The following is a 12,361-nucleotide window of genomic DNA, read 5'->3' as shown; positions in this document are numbered from 1 at the left end:
TCTGAAATGTTATATATTGAAGGGAAACACTTTTAACATGGTTTACCTTTTTTTTTTTTTTTTTTGTCACTGTATATGTACCCTGGTCCACCAAACCGTCTATCTTAAATTTTCTTGTTTACAGAGGACACTCTGTCTTCTTCCTCCAAAAATGAGTATTGTCTAATTATCCTGCAAAATAATCAACCTTACCAAAGGCCTCCCTCAAATGTTATATTTATATATATATGTATATACATATATATACACACACATACACACATATATATAAATATAGACTTCTATGATTTTTTTTTCCATTCTACGCAACATCTCAATAAAGAGATTAACAATTTTTATTCTACAAAGAAGCAACACATGAAAGGGCAAAATTAAAGTCTTAAGAACATCATATCCATATTTCACTGATTACACATAAAAGGAAAAAAAATCACCATGAACAACTGTCTTTAAAGTATTCTCTGATTAACAAAACAAGTGCAGAGAGGCCCCGTTCCATTAGCCCGAGCAGGGCAGTGACTGGGCGGTGGGGGCAGCCGCCAGGCTTCCCCACACGGGTTCCTGCTATTCTCAGTTTTCTGCACCTCTCCCCCTTGGAATCGGCCGTGTTGGAATGTATGGAGTTTAGGAAGGGTTCCCGCGAGCGGCGGCAGCGCGGCCCGCCCTAGGCCAGCTTCAGCGTGCTCACGGGGAAGGAGGGCATGGTCACCATAGTCACCGGGTTCAGCACCGTTTGCCCAACGAGCTGAGGGTGATGCACAACTTGGGTTCCTACAGCAGGTTTGGCCATCACTGCCGGCTGGCCAAGGTTTGTGGTTCCGTTCACTTGCTGGTGAGAAATAGTGTGAGCGATGTGGCTCACGACGGGTTGGCTGACGGCCACGGGCTGAGGGTAGATGGGCAGCTGCTGGCCGAGGTGAGCCATGTGGTTGATGGTGGCTGGGTGCACAGTGATGTGGCCGATGGGCTGAGCAGCAGTGGTGAGTTGCACAGGGCTGGACGTGGAAGGTGCAATGTGAGCAATGTGCTTGGTCTGTGGACCCTGAATCACGTGGTTGACAGTCTGAATGACCGAAGCGTGGGTAGTGGCGGTGTGGGCAATAACAGTCGATTGCACTGTTGAAGCCGCCACGATATGAGTCTGTGCTGGCACAATCGCCTGCGGCTGGACCAGTGCTTGTGTCTGGATGGGAGGCTGTGCGTGGGCAGGGGGTTGTTTCTGCTGTATAGAGAGGTGCTGAGGCAAAACTGCTGGGTGATGTGAAGTAGCATTTGGAGGGACGGCTTTCAGCAGCTCTGGGTGCTGGCGCTGCGTTAGTTTTGGTAATGAGTTCACTGGCCTGTCATCTTCCATGTCTTCATCAATGTTGTCTTCACCCTCTGGAAAAAAAAAATGAAAGGAAGAGACTCCCATAAAAAATAAAGCAGAGCATGAACTGGGCTACCCAGCCTTATTGAAGGGCAGCAGGGGAGCAGCAGGCGAAGCAGCTGGTCCCGGAGCCAGGGGAGGGCAGTCAACACTGCGGGCTCCAGTGGGCCCTGCAGCGGCACCAGAGCCTGGCCCACCGGATTCGCCGGAGCCAGCGCAAGGGGCTGCCTAGGAACGGCTGGGAGCGCTCGCCCGGTAGGCCTGGAAGCAAAATCGGCCCCTAGGCAGAGGCAGCAGTGAGAGCAACGGCCCTGAGCCTGGGCACAGCTACATAGACAGCGCTGCGCTCTTGTCTGAGGGCGAAACTCCATCTGGGCTGAGGAGCACTCCCTGCCTAAGGAGAAATGGGCTTCCTTTCCTGTCCAGTTATTCTATCAATTGGCATCAGCCTTTCTGCTCCAGAGCGGGAAGTAAACGGGGGAACACGGCAGCAAGGTGCTCGGTTCGGTTCTGGAGCAAGGGAGCTCTGCCCAGTCCATGAGCTAGTGAGCCAAAGCAGGAATATGCCCAGCCTAAGGAGACCTGGATTATGAATGCTGCCTGCTCTGAAGCCAAGCAGCAGAGATTAAAAATCTCAGAAGATGAGGAAGTAGCAGGAAAATGAGGAAGATGCTTCCCTTGGCAAGCCCTGTGTTTAGCAGTAGTTTGAGGCAATCATTTTCAGGAGATGCCAGCTGGAGAGCTGAATGGCTGACACTCGTATTTACAACGCGTTCCTATTCTTAACTTCCATGGGCCTACGCTCAGAGTCTGTTCATACGTTCGAAGGTGACAAGCCCAACACAAACAGATGAATGGAAATAGGAAACTCAGGTTTTCCCTTCCTGGGACCTGCTTTATCATCTGCCTGGAGTGGCAAGAGCAAATTCCATTTGTATTTGGAGGAACTGTTGCAGATGGTTCCCAACTGCTATAGCCTTCCAGTCTCTGCAAAGCAAAGCACTGCACATCCACACACTGCCTGTTTTTCTGGCTACTGATCACTGGTAAGGTGAAAAGCAAATGTCATAGTATCTCACAAAAATTTCTTAATGGGAAGAGCATGCATGAAAATGATTTCCTTCCATTAGTATCATTTAATCTTCACTCTGAATCCTTCCCAGGTAATGTGAAGCCTCTCTAAGCTGTTCCAATGCTCTGGTGACCCTTTCTGCACCAATTCCTTTTTTACATGGCTGAACATCCTCCTAACTCCATGCACAAATACATCAAGATGCCTATACGCCAAGCGGTTAGAGCAAGCAGTGATGCAGATCTGTGCAACAGGAAAACTAGCTTCGTGTTTCAACAGGTGGATCAGCAGGCTGACTGTGCAACAGAGCTTCGTACTTATGTGACACTGTCCATGCACAATTTTCACTGTACTTTACAAAGGTGAGGATATATTATTAAGTCAGTATCCGTGTTTAAGTAGAGGACTTTCAAATGCCTTCTAATTCTGAAGCCATTGTCCTGATTTCTAGACATGCTCCCTAATCCTCACTCTCCTGATTCGTTTGTAGGCTTCTAGAAGCACTCTGCAAAAATCTGAACATTTTACTCTGAAAAATCAGACATAAGAAGGTGAATTTGGTCACCTGCGACTTGATGAGCTCTGTCAGAGAACAATTTTAAAAATGAGTTCCAGAGCTTGTCTGGCTCTGTCATTAGTTTCAAGTCTATTTCTGATTTCAACTTCTAAATGCAAGTTTTAGAGATATACTCGAAGTTTAGCTTAGCTTACCTACCTGATCATGCACATGAATAACTTCTCCAATTTCTTCCAGGAGATGATTGCAATACCTTGTGCACTTTAATTTAACCCACAACTGGACATCAGGGCTAACCCACACACCATGTCCCTCTGCAACCTGCAGCATTCAGCTCATTCAAAATCGTTCCTGAATCCGCCAGAATGTAGAAAAAGTGATATTTTCTGTTTAGCTAGAATCACATCTTTTGCAATAGCACTGTAGGTGGGTACCTAATGGTGGAAGCATTATTACTAATACTATTAAAATACTCTTCCCCAAACATTTCAACTAGCATGGACCAAAGTAATGCATATTTATTTTTAAGTGAATGCAATTTATCTCTTCTCAGGTTCTGTTATGAAGCAAAAAAAATGTGCTAAATGAAGATTCCCGCCACAATATAACCACGTCTGTGATGCACAGTGATGATTACAACATGAACAGAGAAACCCGGGGTACCTGATGCTGTCGAGGTAGATGCTTGGTCATCCTCTGGCTGAACTGTCTGACGAATAATTCTGTCGATTTCCAAGATGTCCATCCACTGGCTCAGCTCGTTCTTCAGCTCTGCCAACCGCTGCTGGGTTGCGATCTTCTCTCTCGCTAGCCGCTCCATTTCATGCTCATATTCTTTTTCCTTTCTCTTTAAAGTCTAGAGATGGAAGGAAGAAAAAGTATGCAAGAAGAGCAAAGGCAAGTATAATCTACACAGACCTAGTCACCTCCAAATCCATGAATGGCCTTTCTTTTATTATTTTCATTTATTACCCGTTCATAGTTCTGCCTTTCAAATTTGAAAAAAAAAAAAAAAAGAAAAAAGAAAAAAAAAAGAAAGCAAGACAAGAGTGGAGCAAGCAAACCTGAGGGGCTGCTGTGGGCAGGTGCTTCCTGCCTTCTGTGGGAACGTGGAGCAGCCCAGAGCAAAGGCACCACTGCGGATCCGAAAGGCTGGGCTTAACCACGGCAAGCGTGAGCAGGGGCGACTGCTCTCGGCTAAGGGCTGGAACTCCAAGGTTATAGCAGACTGACAGGGAAATGCAAAGGAGGTGAAAAGGAGGCAGCTCCCTCCGCATCTCCAGGTGACAGAACATGTGGTACCTGTTTGATAGCCGTTCAAATGGTGCAGCTACAGTGGCTCTAACTACATACATATGACCAAGCATATTCAAAGGAAGAGGAGAACCGACGCAGAGAACAGTGCTGCAGAGCAAGTGAACTGGTCACCACCTGAAAAGGTAAAAAATGCCCCACATCCTTGAAATGAAACAGAAATTCTGTGGAAAACTGCCTTTATGAAGGATGATAAAATCATAAGCCTATGTGTGTATTTCAAAGATAAGGCGTGTAGGATCAGATAGCATCCTGTAGCAAACCAAATGATAATAGTTGGGGGAAGAGAGACAAGATTTTGGGACAGAATCCCAAACAGGTCTGCACAAAACCATGGCTTGTTTCCTTAACCTCAGGTTGGCCAGTCCATAAATCACAAAGAGAAAGGGAACTTTCCTTCCAAACATGGTCGGTAGGAAGAAAAAACACAACAGGATCTAATTAAGTTTCTGAGCAACACACCCCACAAAGAGCTCTAAAGTGGAAGAGCTGGCCAAGAGCACCCTGCGTCCTAGGGGACACACCACGAGGAAGAGGAGCACCAGTGGGGTGCCTGCCCATGCCCCGGCACCAGTGCTGCAGCCTGCAGCGTCCACCAGCACAGAGGGCAAGAGGCGCCTTCCCAGCGAGTGCAGCACCAAGCTGCAGCCGACACCGCTGCCTAGTTCTGTTAGCCGGGAGCGTGGGGAAAGGAGATCTGCTAGGGGCCAGTTATTGAGCTGCAGAAAGAAACAGCACAGCTGATCTTCGCAGAAGTTCAAGCCGACTGTGACAGAGAGAGTAACACCAGAGTAAGAAGCCTTCCTCCAGGCCGGGCCAGTCCCGGCACAATGCTGCCCGTTCAACAGAGAGTCCCTCCAAACGCAGTCTGCAACTATTCACAGGAACTAGGATTAAAGGAGAGCAGAGAAGAATACAGCTTCCCAAGGTCCACAAAAGCACTCCTTGCTTGCACCTATCAAGCACGTTCAGTGCATTTGATCTCCTCTGCTGTGAGACTCAGGATTCAGGTACAGACAGGGCGGCTGCCCGGGCTTGCAATCAGTTACCAACGCTTAATTACAGAGAAGGGAAGCGAACCCTTGGCAAAGCCTGCCACAAGGCTGCTATCAGCGGGGCTCAGGGAGCTCCTGTCGGCGCCGAGTAACCCTCCTCCCTCATAGATGCGGGAGCGCCACGGCCTGGGCACAGATCCAAGGGGAGCGCCCCTGGGACCGGGCTGTGTGGCCCAGCTCCAAGCATCGGGCTGCATGGCGCCGCTTCCAGCCCAGCCCTGGGACCGCGAGGGCTCCACGTGTCGTCCTGCCCTCCCTCTGCTGGGAAGCGCGGGGCGGCTGCCAGCTCCCGGCAGCCCCGGTGCGGCCGGCCGCTCCCCGGGCACGGGGCCAGCGCAGACGGGCCGCGGGCTCCGCCGACAGGGCACGTGTTCAAAACTGCTCACCATGCAGCTCACAGAGGCTCGTGCTGCAAAGGCAGATACGACTGTGTGGCCCAGTAACAAGGTGGGCAAAGGCAGCAGCAACGTTGTGACTGGCACCTCTGCAGGGGCCGGTTCTGCTTGCCCTGTGCCCTCCTGGCAGCCTATGCGGGACACAAGGACCTGCCCTCCTCTCCAAGCGACACACAGAGCCCACGCACAGGGACACCACTCCTCCCCAGGGAACACGCAGAGCCCAGGCAGGGCCCAGGGACCCACGCAGGGCCCAGGCAGGGCACCGACAGCTCCCACAGAGCCCGGCAGGCTACCCCGCAGCCTCCCCCCGTGCAGGCGCTGCAGGAGCAAACCCTTCCAGGTGCATGGCAGCAGCCACACGTGCACCTGGGGCGGCCGTGGGTTCCTTCCCGCTGCGTGACCCACTTCCCCAGCTGCTGCTCCTGCTGCAGACTGCCAGCGGCAGCCAGGGCTCTGCTAAGACGCTCCGAGCTGGGATCAAGATTAGGCTGTCTGCCGTGGCTGGGAGGGGTGCGCATTCCCCGGCGTGGGGCCGGGCCCCGAGACTCAAACCCTGTGCACAGACACACCTGGGTTGCGGGTCTCCCTGTGGAGGGAGTCGACTGAAACGATTGACACGGTCACATCCCCAGATCCTCCCAATGAGGTTCTGCTTCGTTCTCCTAGCAGAGGACAGGCTTGGAGTCCCCTCCAGACTCCTGCGGTTGTCCAGCTAAGAATAACTGCACTGAAAGAAGGCAAATGCTGAGCAGAATTTAAACCAAGTAAGTTCAATCAGAAACACTATGTAATTAAAAGTATCTCCAAACTTGTAACTACTAAACCAGCCAAAAATTCCTGCCGCATACCTAGCGGCTGAGCAAACACGCAGCCTCACCAGATCATCAATGGACTTGTTTCTTATCTGCAGCAGCCCCTTCCGCTGGGCAGCAGGACGGGCTCTCAGATGGCGCAAGCTTCAGGACAGCCGCGGCGAGCAGGAACACGGGGCGAGCGCTCGCTGCGGCGCTGCTACCAACGCGGGCCGGATTCGCCCCGGGCAGCGCGGGGAGGCTTCAGCGGCTCCCATTGAAGTGCTCTGCCCCTCTCCCTACCAGAACCGGCAGGAGCTATTGAAAAGGTGGAAATCTCCAGCATTTCAAAGTTCATCTGACTAACTTTGAGTTACCTGTGTGAAAAAACTACGAACACATCCAACTGAGTTCATTCCTAATGTGCAAGCACATGCATTATGGGCCTCTGCTTAGCACGCGTTTCACATATGGAGAATGTCTGGCAAAGGCGAACACCCAGGGAAGGGCTGCAGCAAGCTCAATGCCACGGAAAGCTCTGCTGTGAGCGAGCACTTGGGGCTGCTGCACGTGTCCCACTGCCCAAGCCGGGCTCGACTCCCTCCCGTCTCCTACACCGGGGTTAGCTCTCCTGCCAAGCCCTGCATTTATGTTCTGCTTTAACCTTTCAGACCCTAGTCCAACCACGCACCCACGCTGTGCTTAGCATTAAGTACACTGAGTAGTGTCACTTCCACTGATAGGAAAGCTGTGCAAGCTCTTTCCTAGGCAGAGCTCAAGAGGCCTGCAGTAGTGACTGGAGTCCTTTCATCTCCTAATTAAACAGCAGTGACCAAATTACAATCCAAACATGGGTTTGCTTTTGCTCCCCATGAGAATCTATTTTTTTCCTTTACACGTAGCTGTCAACTTCAAAGCAGCCTTCACTCACGTGGATTATTAAAGCCAAGGCAGCACAAGTGTCCTGACAGCAGCACACAGTGCAACTCGAGTTGTACCATTTTGCCCCCTTGTGCTCGTCCTTCTGCCCATTTCAGAACTGTTATTTGGTCCTTGTGTGCATCCCTTCGCTGCTACTTGGTAAACAAACAAGAAACAAACTTCTGTTGTCACTACATGGCGACAGCCATTTGTCACTGTACAAGTATTTCCATTTTATAGCCGGCTGTAATTAAATTACTTATTCCTACGTCAAGATTGAAAATAATGCTCCCAATGCCTTCCCTATGCCTCTTTGCCTGCATAATAATGCTAGCCCTGCAGTTGGCATCAGTGAGATTTAAAAGGTCTTATTAAAAAACTCCCTGTATAAACATCATATTAACAATTTAAAAAACACTTTCAATTATGAGCTTTTCAAAAACGTATTTTAGCTGCTGTGCTCTGCCACGCGGTACACGCTGATGAGGAATTCCTCCTAAGGAAGACGAGAGAGATGAAAGATAAAGAAAAGAAGAATTGAAACCAAGAGCTTTTTTCTCTGCATCTATAGTCAGCTCCATATGCCCATTTCCCTCCGTGGAACATGCCCTTCAGTGACAGTCACCTACACTAGTAAAGGTGACAATATCAGCCTTGGGTTTCCATGTGAAGGCTCATGGCTGTACCTTCTGGGAGCAGTACCTGGATCCATGGGAAGCGATGTTGGCAGGAATCGGCTCAGGAGCAGTCCCGCGGCTGCAATGTCCCTGTAAGTGCTTGCACAGGGATGGGCGCAGGCAGGCCCAGTCCGCGGCACAGAGCTGCCGCTGTAGCTCCCGTTCCGCCTGTACCTTCCGCCTGTGCGAGCCGTGGCTGGTCTGCACAGAAACAAAGCTTTGGTTTCCCTGGCAACCGTTCCATCCGGGTGGCTCCACCGCTGAAATCCAGCGGTGGTGGCAGCCCAGGTGCCGCCATGGAGGGGAAAGGCAGTTCAGGTCCCTGCACAACCACATCCCTGTCCGCGAGCAGAGCAACCGCTTTGGCGCTGCCCTCGCCCACGCTCCCAAAGCAGCGACTCGCACGCAGGTGTTTGCACGGGCTCAGGAGCATCACAGAGCTCTGAGTAAAGTCACCCACTGGCAACTCTACCCAAACCACTTGAACTACAGCACATTTGCCACGGGCCTTCACACAAGTCTTAGCCCAGCACAGGATTACAGCCTTTCATTCTCAGGGATCATGTAATGGTGCAACAGGCTTGCTCCAAAGTTACGAGGAGTTACTGCAAAGACTCGTCTGGTTGGGGTCAGTGCTGAGCAGGGCAGCACTGCTCACGGGCTCCCTGCCTGAGCTTTCCACAGACAACCCACCCGCAGGCTCAGAGCTGCTGGACACTGCCACCAATAAGCACTTCTCACTTGACAGTCACTTGCTCTTATGTATGAAACAATATTTGAATTCATCACTGTCCAAGGTGATGGCCACTGCTTCTCAGCACTCTTGAGAGGACAGATTTAATCCTGAGGACCTCCCTGCCCTCCCCGGGCACATGGGGCACCGCTGGGCATGTCTCACACTTTGCAGGCTGCTTGGCCAGAGCTGGCACATAAACCGCGGTGGAACCAGCCCAGAGGGCCTCAGGAACTTCATGTGCTTGTGGAAGCCTCTTTGTTGAGGGAAGAGAGGAGAAAGAAGGAGCAGGTTAAGGATTACTTTCTGTAAGTGTCAGTCTTAAGTTATAAAAGCTTTTCAAAAGCACTGAAGCTGACATAAAACTGGAGAGCTGAGGCAGAGAGGCCATCCTACTCTCGTGCTACGCCTCATCCCCAATAAATTCCAGGAGACCTGTCTGACCACGCATGCAGAACTCTCCCGGAGACACTTTAGAGTGGATTGGGCAACGCGAGTGCGTTCTGTGAGCAGGGCGTAGGTCTATCTGCAGATCTCTCAGTCATGATGGGTCATTCATTAACAGCCTCATGACCTAGCTTTTCCATTTGCTTAACCCCTGGACAAGGAAGGCAGCCAAAGAGCTGTCAGTTATATTCTAGGATGTGACTTCACCCTCACGCATGCAGCAAGCCCAGTGCTTTCAGGAAACAAATGGATCACTGGCTGCAGAAGCTGCCCGGCCGTTTGTGTAAGTGATCTGAGAACAGGGCTGCCCAAGAACTTGGGATCCCCACGTTTTGGTGCATGCAGCATGACTTCCCGGAGCTCACACAGAGACAGCTAATAGCTGGAGATACTTTATATCATAGGAATTATGTTTGGAGCAGAGAAATAATGGGAAATGAGACCAGGCACCGTTGTAATTAATTATTTGCACATTGTTAGCACATGGATCCCTGATAAAAAACATATTGGACCATAATCTCTGGAACAAAAATAACAGAAATGTGGTTATCTGCACAGGCCAGGATGCAACCTCTTGCGAGCACAGCTCTCTGAGCAAAGTACAGCTGTTTACTAGGATGAGAACCCAGAGCAGGAACACAAGGACGAAGCAAAGCAGCGGCTGCAACAGGCAGCACTGACACAAGGCAGGAGAGGAAAAGCCTCTCCCAGCGCCAATACCCACATGGCTGTCACCAGCTTAGATGAAGGTAATATCAAGGAGCAAGACCAATCTGACCTTAAAAAGCTATTAAAGGATTATTTGCAATGAGAAGGTGTTAAGTTTGTTTGTGTGTTTTGGTTTTCTTTTCTAATTAATATAATAATTCAGGAAAAGCGGGACATTTTCAATCATTTCAACGGTTCAGGGCCTAAAATACCCTGTATTGTTTGAGACTTGGAAAATTATCCAAACCCGAAGTAGTGACTTGTTTGATATGGTAAATGTACCTGTGGTTTAACTCCAATAATTTTCCAGGTGTTAGAACAAAGCACACTACATTTCAACAGCAAAATTGCTGGATTTTGGACCTCACGAGCCTTTTGTGCATCTGCACGATGATGTGCAGACAATAGCTCTGGAAGATATAATATAGTTACGCTTCAGAGCTAAGACCAGATGTCTTACTGTCAGAGATGAGGAGGAGATAACCAGGAGACGGATAATCCTAGCTGCTCGCTGCAGTACTTTTTTTTCTTGGAAGCATCTCACAGCAGCTGCAGTGAGAGACAAAATACAATTCTGGACGGATCCTGACCATAGCTCTGCCCCGTTCTTAGATCTGGCTTAGTCATAGGGCAAGATGCACCAACAAGCTTTGCCACCTGCCGCCCACCTGCCCCTCTGCAAGGCCAGCCGGGAGGTAGCCCACACCTCGCTTATCCCTCCACATCCACACATGACAGCAAGAGAACAAGCCGATACCAACCTCCTGCTGCTTTGCTATGAAGCGTTTCTCAAACCCCTGTCATTTATTACTTTGCAGGCAGCTTACACGCTAGCCAGGCTGTCACTGACCTCGCTGCCCACAACCCGCTGTGCAAGGGGCCATCGTGGCCGCGCCAGGCGCGCTCGCGCCGACTGCTGCCTCCCTGGGGCCATTCGCTAGGCAGTGAGCAGGCCGGGAACCGCTTCACTGTCGTTCGGAAGCACACTGCTGCACATGTGTGCTCTGCTGCCCAGGAAAGGAGTCCTAGCAACCCCTATACTCTATCTTGGGGCCTCTCGCCTCCTCCCACCGAGGCTTTGGGGAAAAAACAAAAGCAGAAGCTAAGTGAAACTGTTACGGTGGTGTTGGGGTGCTCTGTGAATTCCCAACAGGGAATCTGAGGGCCCTGTCCTCCATATCCAAACACGGTGCAAAGATCCAATTCTACCCTGAGCTGGGAGAAAATAGCACTGCTCCAAGTAGTTATTATGACAAGACTTAAAGGTGGGCGACTTGCATAATGTTAAATATTAAATAAAGCCTGTGTAATCAAAGCCTGTACTTCTTGCTGCCTTTGTCCTGTCATTTGCACTCTCTCCCATGCAATATCACAAGATTCAGTATGAGCATGGGCACATAAAGCAGACTCCATAAAACTCCTATAAACTCTGGGTTATATTAGAATTTGAGGCTGGTTTGCTTTAGAGAACCTTCAGTGTTCCTTTCAACTGCTTCTTAAAAGAGTACGATACATGTATATTTTTCTAACAGTTAAAAAACATGAAAAAAGTTGCATTGTTTCCCTTTTCAAACTCAAGTGCATGAATCACAAGTGAGACATTGCAAAGCAGAACCATCCTGTTTGGCAAAGATTAAGAAACAGCCTCTGTTCACTCAGCAACGTCCTAACACCAGGCATTTAAAGAGATCTATTGCATGGTATGTCCTGCAGCCACTCCTGCAAATAAAGTCCAACCCTGACTGCTGTCAGGGAGGAATCTCCCTTCAAGCAGATCGTCCTACAGCTGGTTAGGATTTCAGGATTTGATTTCAAAAGTCCACAGCTGCCTGAGGCCCCAAAGTCATTCTGGCTGATGTACTAAACCCTCTGCTTCATGATGGGAATCCAATGGTTCTTTTATTCAAAAACCGTGCAAGTTATCCAAAGGAAAAAATAATCTGTAAATGCAATCTGAATGAGGAATCTATGGAAAAATGTTAGGCTGATACACTATGCTGCCATCCCAGCTCCTACCACTTAATTCAGAAAACATACAAGCCATGACTCTTATTGAAATGTTAGGAATAGAGTTTAGTGATAAATGGATGCTTCTTAGAGGACAAGATTTCTCAGATGGCTTTCTTTAGTCTTGTCTTTTGGAAGTCCATGCAAGCTCAACAGGAAAATAGCTCCTTTTACAGGCAATATGAAGGAGCAGATCAGAAAGTCGCAGGATTCAGAAATGCAAAGTACCCTCAGAGCTAAGGGACTGAAGGTTCTCGCAGCCCCTCTGAGCTTCTCAACTTTAGGACCCCATTTCCTATATTGATGTAACCTGGCACGGTACCTCAGAAGTTGAAGTCAGCTCTTTAGCAAC

At 49.6% G+C, this 12,361-nt stretch overlaps 1 protein-coding gene across 2 annotated transcripts in view; it reads right to left on the bottom strand.

Annotated features, from left to right (window-relative positions):
* Positions 1-264: 264 nt before the first annotated feature.
* MNT (MAX network transcriptional repressor) overlaps positions 265-12,361 on the bottom strand; it is a 69,647-nt gene continuing 57,550 nt past the window's right edge. For both annotated transcript variants that reach the window (XM_026047994.1, XM_026047995.1), the window contains exons 9-10: positions 3,622-3,814; positions 265-1,380 (exon numbers count right to left, since the gene is read on the bottom strand). In XM_026047994.1, the coding sequence (XP_025903779.1) occupies positions 665-1,380; positions 3,622-3,814 (909 nt within the window). In that variant the 3' untranslated portion in view covers positions 265-664. The remainder of the gene's footprint in view (positions 1,381-3,621; positions 3,815-12,361) is intronic.

This window comes from Nothoprocta perdicaria, unplaced genomic scaffold (assembly GCF_003342845.1).
Source record: "Nothoprocta perdicaria isolate Ctin4 unplaced genomic scaffold, notPer1 scaffold_50, whole genome shotgun sequence".
NCBI classification, from domain to species: domain Eukaryota; kingdom Metazoa; phylum Chordata; class Aves; order Tinamiformes; family Tinamidae; genus Nothoprocta; species Nothoprocta perdicaria.
This window is presented reverse-complemented; position numbering and strand designations above follow the sequence as displayed.